The 17822-nt window shown below is 40.4% G+C and overlaps 1 protein-coding gene across 2 annotated transcripts; it reads right to left on the bottom strand.

Moving 5' to 3' along the window:
* Positions 1–74: 74 nt before the first annotated feature.
* gga3a (golgi associated, gamma adaptin ear containing, ARF binding protein 3a) lies at positions 75–15866 on the bottom strand. 2 transcript variants are annotated; one of them, XM_083764919.1, is made up of 17 exons: positions 15823–15866; positions 14166–14250; positions 13896–13971; positions 13691–13789; positions 12924–13047; positions 12428–12531; positions 11681–11761; positions 10292–10429; positions 9719–9800; positions 9102–9224; positions 7929–8162; positions 6154–6230; positions 5656–6062; positions 5172–5524; positions 3140–3309; positions 2641–2751; positions 76–1451 (listed from the first exon to the last, which is right to left on the bottom strand). In XM_083764919.1, exons 2-17 carry the CDS (start codon positions 14201–14203, stop codon positions 1341–1343), a joined length of 2328 nt encoding a protein of 775 aa, XP_083621045.1. In that variant the 5' UTR covers positions 14204–14250; positions 15823–15866; the 3' UTR covers positions 76–1340. The 2 variants fall into 2 exon arrangements, with proteins under 2 accessions (XP_083621046.1, XP_083621045.1); XM_083764920.1 differs by lacking the exons at positions 2641–2751; positions 15823–15866 and having other exon boundaries at positions 75–1451; positions 3131–3309; positions 14166–14232.
* Positions 15867–17822: the final 1956 nt, after the last annotated feature.

Genomic DNA, 17822 nt, shown 5'->3' with positions numbered 1-17822 from the left:
CAATCATTGTTCAGGGTAAAATCTGGTACTGCATCCACTTCAGTGAACACTGAGGAGATTTTTTTTTACAATTTGCAAAACTTTTTATTTATTTATTCATCATGCAGTTTTTTCTCTTCAAAAATATACCTCAATATGCATTACACATATTCCATTTGACAATATGACAAATAAACATTATCACAATATAATAATCAATATATGGTGTCACAGTTTTTGGGTTGCTTACTGCATTGGAGAAACCACCATGTTTTGATCGTTATTCAATAATTCATGACTTAAGTAACAACTGCTTTGTACAGAAAACTCCCACAATTGTAGTCATCATTCTAGGTATGCTTCACTTGTCAAATTTGCCCTGGTTTCTATTACAAGTTGTAGCAGGACTAGCAATCAGTCCCTAACCTGGTTTATATTACAAGTTGAAGCAGGACTAGCAATCAGTCCCTAACCTAAACATTGCTGTGCTTGCTTCCTGCATCTCCTTGCATAGCTTGCAAAGATGCATACCACATTTTTAATAAGAGAACTCACCTACACCCAAATCAAATAATACATTCATGAGTAAATAAATAAAGACAGTGGTCACCCACTTGTCCTGATAGATTAGTGTCACAAGAAATCCAGAAATAAACAAAATCTCAACATAAAATATAAATAACACACAAGATTACAAAAAAAAAAAAAAAAAAAAAGGTAGAATACTAAAAAGCTTGGTTACTGTATATGAACTCGTAAGTTGAAACGTTTTATGCAGTCAGCAAATGTTGGTAGGAACTAGGAAGTAACTCATTCTTCATGTACCAATTTAAAACCAGAAAAGCTATGGTCTAGTCCAGTAAAAGTGTGTAACCAATGTATTATAACTATTGAGTGTAACATATTGGAACCGTAAATGGTTGTTTGTAATACTAAAACCAAATGCTTTCAGGACTATGGCATATTTAAAGTGCAAATAAATAAAAGTAATTTGTTTTGTAATACAAAAAAGAAAAAAGTTCCTTAATGGAAATAGCACTTAATAACTTAAAACTTTTACAGAAAAGTAAAATTTGACCTTATTTAGTTAACCGTCTTTTGACCTGTTGTGCTCAAATTGTTGAAACCAGGTAAATACTCCAGGCTGTTAGCCCGACACTGACTGATTGGACTGTACACTATGGGGTTTTGACCAGATACAGCCTAAACAAGGACACCTTTTACACCAATGGACAGTGACGAAAATCCCATGTCAGATTTCTTAACATCTAATGCCATGCATTATGGTGTGATGTTAACTTTGATAATTTAGATCAATAAATCCTGTAGTGGGTGTCCAGTCTCAAAAAGCACAGGCTGGGCTATAGAGACCCCCAACACTCAGCAGGTGGAAACTGGTCTACTTCTCCCAATTCTGTGCGGAGCTCTTCTCCCAGAGTGAATGTCAACTTGTATCTCATCCGAACTTTCTCCTGCAAGACACACACATGTGCACGCACACACAAGGCTTAGCTTCAAAGCCTCTAGCCAGCCAGTAATGCTTCCTCATAATACCAGCCAATGCTTAAATCTGGCTAATTAATTGCATGCATTTGAAATTGGAACGTGCCTAATGTAGTACATGAACTGAAAACACTTTTTACTTGAACCAATATGTATTGTAGAGTATGTGAATACAGTAATTAAAGACCTAGTGAAATGAAAAATACGGACATTTTATTTTGAAGTTTCACTCTGAAAAGGAAAGCTGTGTGTTTTTTAACCAATCAGAACGTTGCATCCCTCCAGGCTTTGGGACATAGCTCCGTCTCATGCACGTATGCACGCACATGCAGAGTGTAAACTTTGTTTACAAAGTGACAGAGAGACGGGCAGTTCATGGCTTATTTCTAACCTATAATGTTTTCAGATACATATTTTAAGGTGATGATTAAGTTTAAAACAAGTTGACACTGTATGGATGTCATCTTGAATGAGATTAAGGGCGCGTTTGGAAATAGTGCACTGAGTGAGCACACTGTGCAATGCAAACTAATATACTAGCATTTCTAGCAATAACTAGCATTTCCGAACGCACCCTAAATACGGAGTAGTTCTGTCATCAAAACCAGCTGTATTTGGAGGACAACGCAGCAATGGGAATCAAACAGGTGAATTTAATCAAGATTATATGCATGAGAGTCTCTACACGTCATCACGCAGCATGTTTTCGTTCAAAGGAAGTACCCTAATTCAAATTGTCTTTTTATGGACTTTTGATATAAAAATACACAAACATGAAATACTTCCCATTGTTTTGGCATTCATTGTTAGGTATGCCCATATGGTGACCACAGATATGGTCTAAATGTGTGAAAAACGTATTATTCATTTCACTAGGTGAAGTGGCTTGAGGTGGTCTCCCTGCTCTTCTGTGCATGGAAGGAACACGTTATTCCAACCAGTTCCGTTCCACTCCATCAGGCTGGTAGGACCTACATTTGGTTAACAAGGAGTACTGAATAAAACTCAAATTCCAAAAAATGTGCACTCCCTTACGGCTGTAATAGATTTGGTGCCCACATGGGACCCGGATTTGAACCCTGGGTAGTAAATGACAGTTATGGATTTCAGCTTTAGAGAGGGAATGTACTAGAATGTTTAAATAAAATGCAGAGCTACCTTGAGAGGATTGGCCAGTAACATGACCTGGGTGATTGCAGCAGGGGAAAGGATAGGGTTAAATGGAGCCAGGTCTGTTCCTGAGGGCGGTTGAAGCCTCACCTTCATTGACTGCAGAGCAGGGGAAGAAGGGGTTAATGATGTCAGATGACCTGAATGTTTTTTTTAGTAGCGTACAAGCTCATAGATCAGCCATTTTTGCTATTGCCATTTTCTTTGCTATTATTACCTTTTTTAAAGTATAACATTTATAAAAGTCCCTAATTTCTTGGTATATTTCACTTATTTGTCATGTCTGTCCTGTGCACTTTTTCATTACGAAGCCTAAAAGTAAACAGGAATGTAATTTCTATTCATATTAAATGTTCCAATTACCATTGCCAAAATCACAATCACAATTATCAACTTAAATATGTAATCGTGACAACCCTACTGTACATACATAAGCGATAGTACATTTGTTTTTAGGAAGGTGAAAGCATGGAGGTACTGAATTTACCTTAGGCACAGCTGCCTGCAAAATGACATTGGTGACAGGCAGTGGGGCTGTGTTAAGCATGGACGCCACCATGACGAGAACATCCGGTCTGCCCGACGGGCAATCTGTGGCAAAGTGCAACAGAACGCGGATGCCATCCTTGTCATATACCGTCACTGGACACACTTTGCCTAATAACAGACACAGAGAAAGAAATGTTATTTTAATCCATTATTCAGGACATATAATTTACTAAAGACAGAAGTCAACACTGTTATGCCATAAAGTAACTCAGGAATAGGAACTGCAATTTCTTGTGGAAAATCACCTCTCAGTGAAGATTTCTTTCTTCTCTCAAACCAATTACATTGACAAGAACAGCGGTATGGCTCCTCTACCTTGGGCCAACATCTCTCCAGGACTTTATGTGGGGGGCCGAACTGCGGCAACATGAATTTGTTTGGCCTTTTTTAATGTCAATTTATAGTCTAAAAATGAGGTTTAAAAGGCCAAATTAGAGTAATATCTCAATTTAAATTAACATTACGACTGTTTTCACCCCCATCATGCCAGCTGCTCTCTCTGCACTGTCACTCTCAACATAGGGTGCGTTTGGAAATGTGCACGTGGAATGTGCTCAGTTCTTGAGTGCACTGGGCGGTGACGTAGAGCGCACCGATTGTTGCTTATTTACAAACGACCAGTTAAAACAACACACACACAACAACCTGTAGGTGGCAGTGGCGCGCTTTTCAGATTGAAGGAAAACTACTTTTTCTGAAAAGCATGGGCCATTAGGCCCAAAATAAGACCAAAAATAAATTGCAATAGTAATCGTTCAAGGTTTTTTATTATCCTTATGGTCATCCAAATAACATTAAAATGGTGAATTAAATATTTAGTGGATAATGGTAAATTCAGGGTTGAAAGTTGGGGTACCATTAACAACCTATATAAGGCAAAAATGTATGTGACATGTCAAACTAGGGGACTTTCATGATTCTGAACTCAATACAAGCATTTGTTTTGAACGAAAAACACTCCCTGGGCTAATTTCGGCCATAGACTCTTGCCCAAATGTGCCCAAATGTGATGACCTCATCACATTTGTGATGACGGCTATGGCCGTTTTTTATAAATAAGTTGATGTTGAGGGTAAAATCTCCTCATAAATTAGATGATACCATGTGATTCTGCATTATCATCTATTGTATCATCAGATTGTAAGGGAAGAGAGTTGGCTCACTCCTCTTTACTTACACTTAACACTGGAAAAACACCCATGATTAATTGCAAAAAAACTACAGCGATTAGTTGCCGATTCGATTAATCGATCAGTTGACAACTAATTGAATAATCGATTCGATTATGATTAATAGTTGCAGCCTTAGTATGTAATATGTACTGTACTCATACAGTATGTGTGTGCACCTGGTATTATATAGGACCACATCTTTCTGGACATGTGTTGTTGGAAGTAGTACATTTTGCATTATGGGCAGGTCACACATGCAGTGTACCTCAATGGCTATTCTACATGTCATAATAATTGCTCTGGTCTTTTAGAGCTTTCACTGTGTAGACACAAATGTAAAAGATGGAGCTCATGCTAATTTTCACAAGAATCAATTCAATAAATCGAACTTATTTACAATATTTAACTTTAAATTAGTACAAGTACAAAAGTACAAAAACATAATATTACCTAGAAACCTGGACCTCTAGATTGTTGTCACGTCATACCTGGCGTCAACCTCAACCATTTACTTAAAGTTTACTTAATTATATTATTAACCCATTTTAGGCGGGAACCCGTTTTGTTGTTAGCATTACGTTGCTTTAGCTATTTAAAAATAGCAGATCTACAAGCTCATAGCGCGCCACCGAGTGGAGCGCTACGAGCTTGTAGGTCTGCTATTTTTTTTAAATCGAACAACTGACATAGAAACATAGCTTCTTCAGATAACAGTAACTGTCATTTTCAAACAGACATTTTAGAATCTGATCTCAGGTCAGAATGGGTTAAAATAAAGGGCATTTTTATGCAACTCACTTGGTGTGATGGCATCCAGTGGAACAAAAACCTTGGCCAGGGAGATCTCCTGGCCTCTGACTGGACTGGCTTGGCTCAGAGGTAGGGCTGGAGACAGAGAGCACAGCAGAGGACTAGCATTCGTCTGACTCCCAACCGGCTGTGGATGTGCATTAATGGGTTCACCTGGAACCCCCGCCAGGAGCAGAGGACTACATCTGGAGGACGGAACACCGTTACTGGAGGATGAGCCTGGAACCCCCGCCAGGAGCAGAGGACTACATCTGGAGGACGGAACACCGTTACTGGAGGATGAGCCTGCGAGAGCGCCAACATCCTCGCTCAAATCCAGTAAGCTGCCAGGGTCCATGACACTATGTTGAGAACAACATTTAATGACAGATTTAACAAACACCAGTACGTAGCACAATGGAAGGACATCCAACACCTGAATACGCAAATGTGGAACTTAAAAACGTAAGTTAAAACTGAACCCATTGCTCACTTTTTAGGGCAGTCCAGGTCTAGCATAGCGAGGTCCTGCAAACTGTGGTGAAGTGAGGCCGAGGCTGACGCAGGTGGGGCAACGCTGCAGGGAGAGGAGGGCGCCTGAGGTAGGATGGCCACGTTGCTAGACAGCACAGCAGAAGGGGGAGAGGTAGCGGTGACCGCACCGAGCGACGGCTGTGGGAGAATGATTGGCGCCGAAGGCGATTCCGTGGGAAAGGGAGGGGCGGGGAATGATGCCGTGGCAGGGAAGGATAAGGTTGAGTCTGTTGCGGAAGACTGCTGGGGCAAACCAGCCGGGGCCACGGTCGAAGAAAAAAGCATGTCTGTATGGAAGGACAATGTAGAAAAGGCACGGTTCTGAAGGGAAGCGCTGCTGAAAAGGTCTAAATCTTGCCTGGTTTCCTGGAACAGATGTGAAAATACAATTATTCGTCGAGCATAGTCTCTCAGCTAAAACCGTTTTGACTTAAATCTTTGACAAAAATGTCAAAACCTGTGAAGACGTCAGCTGACTGCTCCACTTTTCATCTTTAGGTACATTTGAGTTCGATGAAATGGTAACAGGGTCAGCTGCAAAACAACAAATATATATATATACAGTATATGCATTCCTTCTCTCCTGAAATCAGAAACAAGCATCTTTGTCTTTATCTAAACAAAATATCAAATAAACTTGAAGGCTATTAGTGAATAAGTTACAACACTGTTTAAATTAAATGAAAATTAAATGAAAAAAAACATAAAAAACTAGACAAAGTGCCAATCGGCACAGGTCTCCACCAGGGCAGGTCAGGTTGTGGCCTCATGGTGGCGCTATAACAGGCTGTTGAGGAAGATTTGGGCCGGAGGTTCGTGTTGGAGGGATGCAGGTACAATGTTTTTCCATGTGTGCATACATAAGTTGTATACAGATCGATGCAGTTATAGCTAAAAACAGGAATTGGCCTGTTATAGCGCCACCGTGAGGCTGATTTTGAGGAAAAAATTGTGGCATGTCGTCCTCGGCCTAGTGAAAATGTGCATGTATAATTTAACGGAAATTGCACACTGTTTGTGATTTGTGGCCTTTTTTCGAAATGGACGAATCGTGTGAGGTTTGGAAGCCAATCTTAGCCAATCAGGATGGAAGATGGGAAATGGTGGCGCTCCGTGTTGATCACATGACTATGGAGATAGTGTATACCGATTTGCGTGAAATTTGGATAAAATCTGAAGGAGTAATAATAGAAAATGTGTTTTACATATGTCGGCCTCCTGGTGGCGCTATAAAGAGATGTGAAAAATTCCAGGCAAAGGTTTTTCCTTGGCCTCTAGGGAGTTGGCATACAAAGTTATCCACAGATCCGTGCAGTTAGAGGTAAAAACACTTTTCGGCCAGTTATAGCGCCACCTTGAGTCTGAGTTGAAATTGTTCATGTGGCATTTCGTCCTCGGCCTAGTGAGAATGTGGGTGCACAATTTCACGGAAATCACGCGATGTGTTCATGATTTGCAGCATTTTGTTTGAAACTTAGCACTCCTGTGAACTTTGGAAGCCAATCTTAACCAATCAGGATGGAGTGTGAGAAATCTGAAAGACCGGTTTCGTTGAATGGCTCTAGAGAGACTGTGTACCAATTTGCGTGATGTTTGGACAAAATCTGTAGGTGTACTGTGCAAAAACTTGTTTTGCACAAAGCGGCCTCCTGGTGGCGCTATAACAGGCCGTTCTGGAAAGTTTGGGGCAGAGGTTCATCGTTGGCATCCAGGGAGTGTGTGTGCAAAATTTGGCATCGACCGGGTTAACGGTGGCCGAGATTAGCTGCTCACGGACACACGGACGGACGGACGGACGGACGGACGGACGGACGGACGGACGGACGGACGGACACACGGACGGACGGACGGACACACGGACGGAGTGCAAAACATACTCTCCCCAAATGCCTTCGGCCTGGTGGAGACAATAAAGACTGCACCAATGCAACTACCGGTAGTTTCAACTTCTTTCAACAAATTAGTTCTGTTAAGGGCACCAATGCAACTGCCATAGGGGATAATGGTTCCAAGTAGTTGCATGTTGCAACTTGCAGCATGGGCGTATCATTGGTGTGGTTTGGGCTTAGGTTTTCTGAAAAACGAGATTCAACTACAAAAATAGCAGATTGACAAGCTCAAAACGTGTTCCCGGCTTGAAATGTTTAACACCATATATATAATGTAGGTGTTCCAGGTCTTAATGGGCAAATAACAATACAGAACTAGCAGAACTGTACATTATGGCGATACCTAAAGACAACAGATCTCCATCGAGTAGGGAGACGGCTGCAGAAGGCGAGTTGGGGACCGGGCCTTGGAGGGGAGCAGTGGGAGTACACCCATAGAGCAGGTCGGCAGGGATGGAGAGCGGGGGGGCTTGGCTCGGCTGCTGGTCTGACGATGAAGAAGGGCTCTGGAGACCGAGACCCGCCAGGTCAATCAGGATCTCTGATTCCATGCTGCTAGTGCTGGAGGGGTTGACGACTGCCCAGGGAAGGTGAGTGAAATGGAACGAGGAACACAGAGTGGTTGGGAGACAGAGATGACAAAGTAATCTAATAGTAATAGATAATAGTATTATCTTTTCGAAGAAGCAACATCTGTAGTATTTGTGATACACATGACATGAAAATATGGCAGGCAAAACAAACACTGGTATTTATTTAGTTTCAAGGCAATTGATGGGACTTTCACTTTACCATTGTATATTGAATCTCTACTGGGTTGGAATCCTGTAACATACTGTATATAAGGACACGCTCCAGTGACTGGCTCACACTAAAGGTCAACGTAAACACAGAGCTGGGGAAAACAGCCTTTTCACCACTTGGAATGAACAACAGCTTAAATTAAAGATCTGTTCTCCCATAAGATATTCAATTTAAATCTTTGACTGCAGACCTACCCACAAGTGCAGCTGCTTTTAAACTTGTGTTGTAGCACACAATATGGGAAAGTTTCTGTATTGTTTTATCATCATTGTTGACGACACTGCAAATGAGGGAAACCTCAATGTCTTTTGAGAATTAATAAAGGCTTGAATGAATAGAGGGGGGGGGGAATCATATACAGTAGGTAAATAAAGCATACATCTGTGTGATAAATTCTGATCCTAAATGGTAAATGGTGCATTTATATAGCGCTTTTTGTCCAGAGCGCTTTACATAGATTGTGCATTACATTCATCCATCCACACACACACATTCATACACAGATGGCGGAGGAAACCATGCAAGGCACCAACCTGCACATCAGGAACAATTCGGGGTTCAGAGTCTTACTCAAGGACACTTCAACACTAACTGCTGAAGGATCGAATCCGGCTGCTCTACCGGCCACTCTACCCCTGAGCTACTGCCACCCCATGATCCTACATGTCACTTAAAAAGCAAAAGGTTAGAAATAGCATCCATATCTACCCACCCTGTGAAGATGGTGACAGTGTGTGTGGCTCCTCTGTCTCTCCATTGATGGTCTGTCCCTCCACAATCATCTTATAAGAGTTAATGACACGGGAGAGGTCATCACTGGCCTGCAGGATATCTCCTGGTGACGGTCGGTAACACAGTTAAAAGATTACACTGGAAAAAGGGTATTCAGGCCTGCACGATGGCAGTCCCTGTTCTGAGTGTGGAGTTGGGACACTGGTGCACATTTAAGTTGACGATTAATCGTCACACAAATAATTGTGTATAACAATTTAATTGTGTTCTTTGCATTTAACATTGGAACGTTACAATTTGCATTTCTGTTTGCCTTTTAGACTTCTTAATCACAAATTGCACAGGACAAATACGATAACTTAAATATCCAAAGAAATCACTGACTGACACATTTCATATTTTTCTTTCCGAAAAATTAGGAGATTGTCCTAGCGAAAAAAAACAGAAAAATGTCTCTTTTTTCTTTTCTCCCTTATAGGCGAGATACTGTATTTTGTGACCAACTGCTGCTGGTATGAACAATAAAAAACAATATTTTTTAAAAAAGAATATTTATATATATATATATATATATATATATATATATATTCCCCTCACCTAAGCTGCTGTCATTGTCTTCGGTCTCAGTGGCGAGCTGGAATACAGTCCTTCTGAGTTTGTCACAGTCACCGTACAACTCCTTTAGACAGAAGAAAGGTTGAAAAATAATAATAAGCACACAGCACTACACTGACATCTGCAATTAATTCAAACATTAACGGTACCGCGGTCATCTAAATGCATTTATGAGTCATCCAACTTGATGAACTTAACTCGTACATGTGGCAGAACTGAATTAGTGATTTATAAATGTATAGAAATGACGATACAGTTGGACAAAAGAGTCCTGGCACTTGGCTGAATTAAATCTTTTAGGTTACATGTAACTAGAACCTATGCAGAAAACTATTCAAAATGTACTTAATTTCAAACTGTATGGGTGTTAATATACTGTACATAACAACAAGCCCAACAGTAGCATTTTGAATCAGGCTGACAGGGACGCAAGATGTGTACAATTTGCAGTCCTAGCAAAACTGACTGTTGACTGTGCTACACCGCCAAAGACAAATGAATGCATGTGAATCAAATTTCTGTGGGTAATTTGAGACATAATGGATGGAGACAAACCCTAATTAGCTCCTTGTCTCCATCTGTGGAGTCTTCTGTGTTGAAATGGGCCAGCATTTCATTGAGCAGTTTGACACTGTTGTCGACTTCCTTCAGGGTGTTGTTTCGCTTAATGTCTCTCTTTGCTCTCAACTCATCCTGAGGAGAAAACAAAGAGCACCTGACATTTACACCCCGAGGCGACTTAGAAGAATTGTGGTTTCTATGACAATGCTGGTCAAACTTGATTGTCTGTATATAAGCAAGCACAGGCTTGCTGTTAAAAAAAAAGAAAGACTGATTATAGTGTGTAGTACACACGGAGCACATTTTTGTCTCCACCAGGCCGAAGGCATGGGGAGAGAGTATGTTTTGCACTCTGTCCGTGTGTGTGTGTGTGTGTGTGTGTGTGTGCATGCGTCCGTCCTTCCGTCCGTCCGTTACCAGCTAATCTCCGGCAACATTAGCCCCATCCAAAGACGAACCTCTGCCCCAAATATTCCTCAACGGCCTGTTATAGCACCACCATGAGGCCGATTTAGGCAAAACCTTTTTGGCTTTTTATGTACATTACTCGTACACAATTTATCCATACATCACACAATTCGGTATACACTATCTCCATAGTCATGTGATCAACACGGATCTGCACCATTTCCCATCCTGATTGATTAAGATTGGCTTCCAAATCACAAACACAGTGTTCAATTTCCGTGAAATTATACACGCACATTTCCACTAGGCTGAGGACGACATGCCAGACTTCTATCCTCAGAGAGTGATCTGGCTCTACATTTCCTCAACAAAATGAACACACACACCCCTATCCTCCTGGTGGAGACCTGTGCCCAGAAGGGCACTTTTTCTAGTTTATTTTATTTTTGTAAGAGTGACACAGCTGTGCGTTGTCTAGATCAAAGATGGTCCAATATATAAGACTGGCCAATATAGCGGTCTGCTATTATCATTTTGTACCACATCGACATTGTTGCCCTAGGCGAAGGATGGCGATATGATAGATTATTGTATAAAACACATTTTCACAAAATAGATTACCATAGACATTTCTGATAAAGATGTTATCTGGTATCTGTTATCTGGTGTTTCACATGTTTTGAGTGCAAAAAAAGAACATGTCAAGCACTACTATAAATAGTCAGTAAAGCTTGGGTCAACAATAAACATGGCCTGCCTAGAACCAAAGGCATGTGCACAAACTGCACAAGCAGTGGTATCAGACACCTTTTAAAACAGTAACCGTGTTCGCTGTATTGATTAGAGATTAACTCTTTAACTTGAGTGATACAGAACACAATATCACCTTTGGCTTTCACGTTCTCTAAAATATTTGATATCGGCTTTGGAAGATCCGGCAACCTCTAGTCTAGATAGCAACATTCCACAACTTGCCTCTTTCACCATGTTCTTGATGAGCCGGTTGGCCTCCTGCAGATCTTCCGGCTTTTTGCTCTTCAGTAGCTCTGCTAATCTCTGCAGCAAGAAAAACAAAATAATCAGCATAAAAGCTGGTTTCCCACAAAATGTGGGAAACCAAAACGGCCAAAGCAGCATAGCTAAAGTCAGCTCCCAGGCCTTGAAAAAGCAAACTTCAATCATTAATCATCCTGTATATGTCAAGGCGTACATTGAAAGGTCATAGCACACCATCATTAGTTTGATAAAGCACAACAAAACTAAACAAATGACGTAGAAACTATGAAAGCAGTTTCCAGGTTTCAGCTGTGATACAGAATGCTTGGTTGCTGATATGAATTTATTTTTCATTTCACCTTAATTTATAAAGGTCAAATCTTATTGGGATACAAGAGGCTATAACCCTTATCCCTAAACTAATTTGCCATTTTTTTTGAACTATTTTAAAATGTTTTTGAAAATAGTAAAAAATGGCCCCCCTAGTGGCGAAAGAAATGGAAACTTCTGGGAACTCAGATTAGGTGACAATCAGACTTTTAACATAGTTATCAAGATGTACAGCATGATGGGCCAAGACTAGCAGAGGTGGAAAAGATGTCCACCTGAAGAAATCTCAGAACAGACTGAACTGAAATCTAACCCGACATTGGGATATCTTCTGGTGAAATAATTTATAAATTAGCTAATTTAAGTTTATAGATACAGTAAACAAAAAAAAAGTACCTTGCTTTTCTCTTCATTTTCAAACACAGGATTCTTGGGATTTAAGGAAGGTGATGGTATTAGTGTGCCATCAAGGGAGATATCTGGGTCAACTGAAACAATACCTGCAACATAAAACACAAAACCAACTATAGTCAGGTTTGTAGGCTTGGGGAGTGCAAATACAGAGCACAGTTGTTTAAATTCACAAATGTGGGAGGAATGCATGTGAATATGATTAACATGTGAGTGCCAATGCTTTTTCTTTGATGGTGTTCCCCACAACAGTAGTATGTGTAGCCTCGCTGCTCTGTCAGTCTTCATGGGGGTGCCGCCCAATAGAATGTGGATAACAGGATGTTGGCCCGCTTGGTCCGCCCTCAACCTTCCTCTTCCGGTGTGGCGTCTATGATTTAATTCCACTAAACCCCAATGTTGTACATGCTCGTTCTGAATGCCCCTGCCAACAGATTCAGTAGTGCAGCTCGGAATCTGTTCTCGAAGAGATTCATCTCACCCTGCTTCTTCAGCATCAGATATGCTCCAGAGATCTTCCCCTCATACGGTAGAGAGACAGTCCAACTGTACAGCATCTCAATCACCTTCGTCTTCACTTTCTCAGATACTCTGTCTCCTAGGTACTGGAGACACAGGTACTGGCAGTGAAAAAATAACATTCTTTGCATTGTATATCAATGGGGATCAGTGCGTCTATTATGTGTATCTATTAAGCAACCCAGTTATGCAAAGATGCAAAGTTATGCCCCCGCCTGCCTCCCCCCTCCCATTAACGATTCCGTCCCTATGACTCTGTACATGACTCGAACAGTGCTAGTGGCCATCACAACGTTCAGCACTGCGACTAGCTCACCTAATGGCACGCTCGGCGGTGCCTCTCATTGCTCAAGCCCACCAGAGACGTGCAACGCTGTCGTCATAACAGTTTTCTTTTCTCACCAAGTCGGCGCTGGGGTGGACAAAAACTATGCATAAACCTAACTAAAGTTAATCCCAATAAAATAAATGTGAGACGGAGAGGGATTCGATACCGAGGCGCTAGGATTGGAAGTCTCGTGCTTAACGGTGCATGCCACAGAGATATCTGATATTGTAACAGTTTGGGGAGATATTTAACACGGTCCGTCCATACATGTGAGAGGCAGTTCCGAGCGACGAGCTATCACCAATCAGAGGCAGGCGGGGGTGGGTCTTTGTGTAACTGGGTTGCCTAATAAGAGTGACGCTACTTCGGGCACCTGATGGCAGAAACCTTTGCCAACTTACTTTGGGGGAAACTACTTTGATCAGTTCATTCAAAAATCGGAATCTTCCAACTTCTCTGTGAAATCTTCTCTCGCAATTCTTCATGCAAGCTTCTAGAACCTGTGAAAAGACACAATATGCCCAAGTTCAATGTCCATGTCATATTAAGAAGTTATTTACCCTCTAGCATACGTTTAGGGCCTAGGCTTTATGAAATAAAACATACCGTCAAGGCTTGTAAAGCCTCCCATTCTTGTGGAGACTGGATCTTATGAGCTAATAATCTCACAGAGATCTGTGGGCTGAGAAAAACAAAAACATATAAGTAAATATTGCATTACAATGTTTACTGTAACAGCAATATTAGAAACAGGATGTAGTAGGCTTGTTCCATTTCATTATCACAGGGACAGGTCACAGGAGTAGTAATACTTGGTAGGAGCTATATACTAGCACGCACAGACAGACAGACAGACAGACAGACAGACAGACAGACCCCTCCAGCTCCTTATTGATTTGATCACAGAATCCCATGATGTACTCCCATTCCTCTTGTCAGTTGGAGGAACTGGTGGCTTTGTCTGTCAAAGAAAATAAACAGCTTCAGGCCTTAATTGTCTTCACAACTCAATACAACCTGTTCATGCTTTTAATACTGCTCATACTTATGTTTTTTTTTTTTTACTTTGATTCAGGTTATTTTCCATTTACTTGTTTAAAATGAGTTGAGGGCTGGGGGTGTGGGTGAGAGAGTGTGAGCAAGCTAACTGTATCTGTATGTATTGTGTATTTGTATTTAATGTCTTACTTATGTTATTGTGTATAGGACCTCTACAATGAGATGCTGCTATCTATCCTCTCAATAAAAACCAGTCACAGCTCATCTAGCCGCATTTTGCAACACTATATATTTTTCTTTATGTTGAATCTAGAGTTGCAACACAAGCCATTGACAGCCCATATATCCAAACAGAAAAGACACTCACCAACATTGCAGCTGTATTGAAAAGCGTGTCCTCTTTCTATCTGCAAAGTGTTTGTTTCATAAAAATCCACTTTACATGTTATGAGCTTATTTCTTCTCCTTGGATTTTAGTGAGCTGAGGCAGCCCTGTCTTCCCCTCACTGGGGCAAATGTTTTCTTGTTTGTTTATTGTCTGCTAATGTCTGTTTATTGCATTGTTTGCTCTTTGTTTTCTGTTAACCTGTACAGCACTTTGGTTGACTTGGTCATGTTTAAATGTGCTATATAAATAAAATGTAGGTTGAGCTGAGCTACTCTCTGTCAAGAAAAAAAGTGATATCGAACGTGTAATGTCCTGCTGCCTCCTCCATAATGTGCAATTTCAAAACAGGTGGTATGTAGGACCATTGAGTGAAATTAGAACACTTAGTTATCACCTGCATGGAATTTATTGACAGATAATATAACATGTCTATGGTGGATTTGTATTAAACAAAAACTTTACAGATATAATTAAAAAGGATAGTTCAAGATTTCCGTACAGCTGCAATGTTGGTGAGTTGACTGGAGCCGAAATTTCCAACACCATATCTGATGTATTATTATTGTTGTTATTATTTTAATATGTTGAATCAGCTAAATTAGGACTTTTCTGTTTGGATGTCAGTGGTTGGTGTTGCAACATATTAAACAAAAATCTAGTCTTGCAAATTGCGTCTAGCTTGACTGCTGCTGAAGACATACACGATTCTCTAATAAAGCCAGCTATGTTATAATGCAGTCGGGATAACAACAAAGACTTAAAGCAGGTGTTGTGTGACAGTGACAGCCTGCAGGTGACATATGATGCTAAAAACAGGCTACAAGCTAAAACAGTAAAAATATATTATATTTTTTAATTGCACGCGATAGTAAGTTGTACCCAACTCGGTGTAACTCATTTTAAGTAGCCTATTATTCAAAACAAAACATCGAGGAATAGCATGGCAAAACACACCATGGCCAGCAGCAGCAGCACTGATCAGTGCTGTTTTGACAACACTCGTAAAGCAGCACATTCTACGGGGAAAGCATTGTCATATGTATATACGCAACATGTCAAACACCGCCGGCTACATCGCACGTTATTAGCACATTATTATTATATGTGTAAATTACGTGAAAATAGATCATTTGAAGGAGTACTTACTGAGCCAAGACTCCAAAGACTCCCCATCACCCGCCATGTTTTCTCTCTCTGTCTGAGTGTCTGTCTGTCTGTCTGAGGCAAACAACCCGTGACTGTGTGTGGATGTGATTGTGAAAACTCTGCCCTCGTGTGGTCAGAGACTGTATCGATCGTACACATTGGTCTACTTATAACAATATTAGCCTGCCAATATAAATAAACTGCAGTGGTGGAAACAGTTAAATTATCAATACTGCCATGCAGAAATACTCCGTCACAAGTAAAAGTCTGGGATTTAAAATTTACTTGACTAAAAGTACAAAAGTATCTGCATCATGCATTAAAAAAAAAGTACCAAAAGTTACTTCTACATGTTCAAAATGTATACAAAAATATATTTTGAAAATAGCGGATAAAAATAGCCGATAATAATAATCAGAATCTAAGTAAGTAGTAGAACGCAAGTTTTCAAATAATTGTACTGGAGTAAAAGTGCAATATTTGCCACTGAGGTGGAGTAGAAGTAGTAAAATTACTGTAAATGTACTGACAAAAGTACTTTACTGGAAATACTCCAGTAAAGTAAAAGTACCTCAAAATTGTACTTAAGTACATTACTTGAGTAAATGTACTTAGTTACTTTCCACCGATGATAAACTGTGCCTGTCTTTGAATGTATTTAATATGGGTCATCATGTACAGTTAGTATAAACTATAAGATTTTGTCCCCCACAATGTGAAATACAGCATAGGCCTAAATTGGTAGAATGGGCACAAAACTCTCAGAAGTAAAGAATAAAATTACCGTTATACTATGGAATGGTTGGACACAATATAGCTTATTTGGGGCCAGATCTGACTAGTTATGATATGACTTAAGTTGATCGGACTCCCTCTGGACGTCCATCAGGTGATATTCTGGGGCATATCGTTGCGACGCGTTGTGAGCTTGTAGATCGGCTATTTTCAGCATGCAACCAAGTGTAAAATGACTTATACTGGATCTCTTGTCCACTAGTCCTTTCCTAACATTTTAGTCTAGGTTTTATTTGTCGACAAAATTGTCAGTATATTTAGTCTTAGTTTTAGTCATCGTAGCTTAGTTTTCATTTAGTTTCCATTTGTTTTTGTCAGTGAAAATAGGTCTTAGTTTTAGTCGACGAAAACAACACTGTCTTGCACCAATCTAGACATCACTAATTTGTCCAGGTCCTGACCAGGCTTGATGGGAAACGATTCCATAACCAGTTGCAAAAATGGCACATCTTGAAGTTGAACACGACATCCAATCATCCGCAAACTGGCGTCACATGTTGGGGGCCCTCTATAGCTTCCAAAAACACTTTCAGTTCTGCCCATTTAGGAGTGCTACAAACCTGACAAGTTGCACAGCCCCATGTACCTCTCATGTGCACCCTTGTCCTCTCCATTCAGTGTCACACCATAGTCAAACCATCACTCATCAAATAAAATACTGCAACTATCAATCTCTCCTCCATGATTACATTTGCATCTGATGAAGAGCCGAGAGGCTGGAAACGTCATGTTCACTATGTTGTTTAAGGAACCTTAATAAATGTTTTTTTAAAGCTTCGGAGCATTACTCAGTGTGCGGAGCACTGCAGATCTGTCACTACCTCGTGAGTGTATGTGAGTGCTTTATTGTACTTTTTTATATTTCTTTGTAGGCCTACAGTATGTTGTTTTTAGTTTTTGAGACGGGCAGATGAAACAAAACATAATCTCTGGCTCCTGGCCTTCCAGCCTGGCAAAGATAACTAGAAAAACTGCGTATTATTAAAGATAACTAGAAAAACTGCATATTATTAAACACTATTTAAAAAACACCAATGCCTAAAATATGGATGGCAGAATGTTCTCTCTGCTCTGGGGCCCATCCTTCTCCCCCCATTACTCCTGATAGGAAATTAATGGGAGTTTGCAGTGAGAAATGATTATTATTGTATCATTATTGTTATTATTATTTATATTATTTACTATGAAATCGTAAATTTTTGTCC

This window comes from Protomyctophum parallelum (assembly GCF_964188405.1).
Source record: "Protomyctophum parallelum genome assembly, chromosome: 5".
NCBI classification, from domain to species: Eukaryota; Metazoa; Chordata; class Actinopteri; order Myctophiformes; family Myctophidae; genus Protomyctophum; species Protomyctophum parallelum.
This window is presented reverse-complemented; position numbering and strand designations above follow the sequence as displayed.

What these genes read in the sequence shown, in the direction of transcription:
- gga3a (XM_083764919.1), bottom strand. Translation starts at nt 14,203, where the DNA reads ATGGGATTCTGTGATCAAATCAATAAGGAGCTGGAGGG. An exon ending in TCAAAGTAGTTTCCCCCAAA is followed by an intron (nt 13,048 to 13,690) that starts GTAAGTTGGCAA and finishes CTGTGTCTCCAG; the next exon opens with TACCTAGGAGACAGAGTATC. An exon ending in TCAAGAACATGGTGAAAGAG is followed by an intron (nt 10,430 to 11,680) that starts GCAAGTTGTGGA and finishes TTTTCTCCTCAG; the next exon opens with GATGAGTTGAGAGCAAAGAG.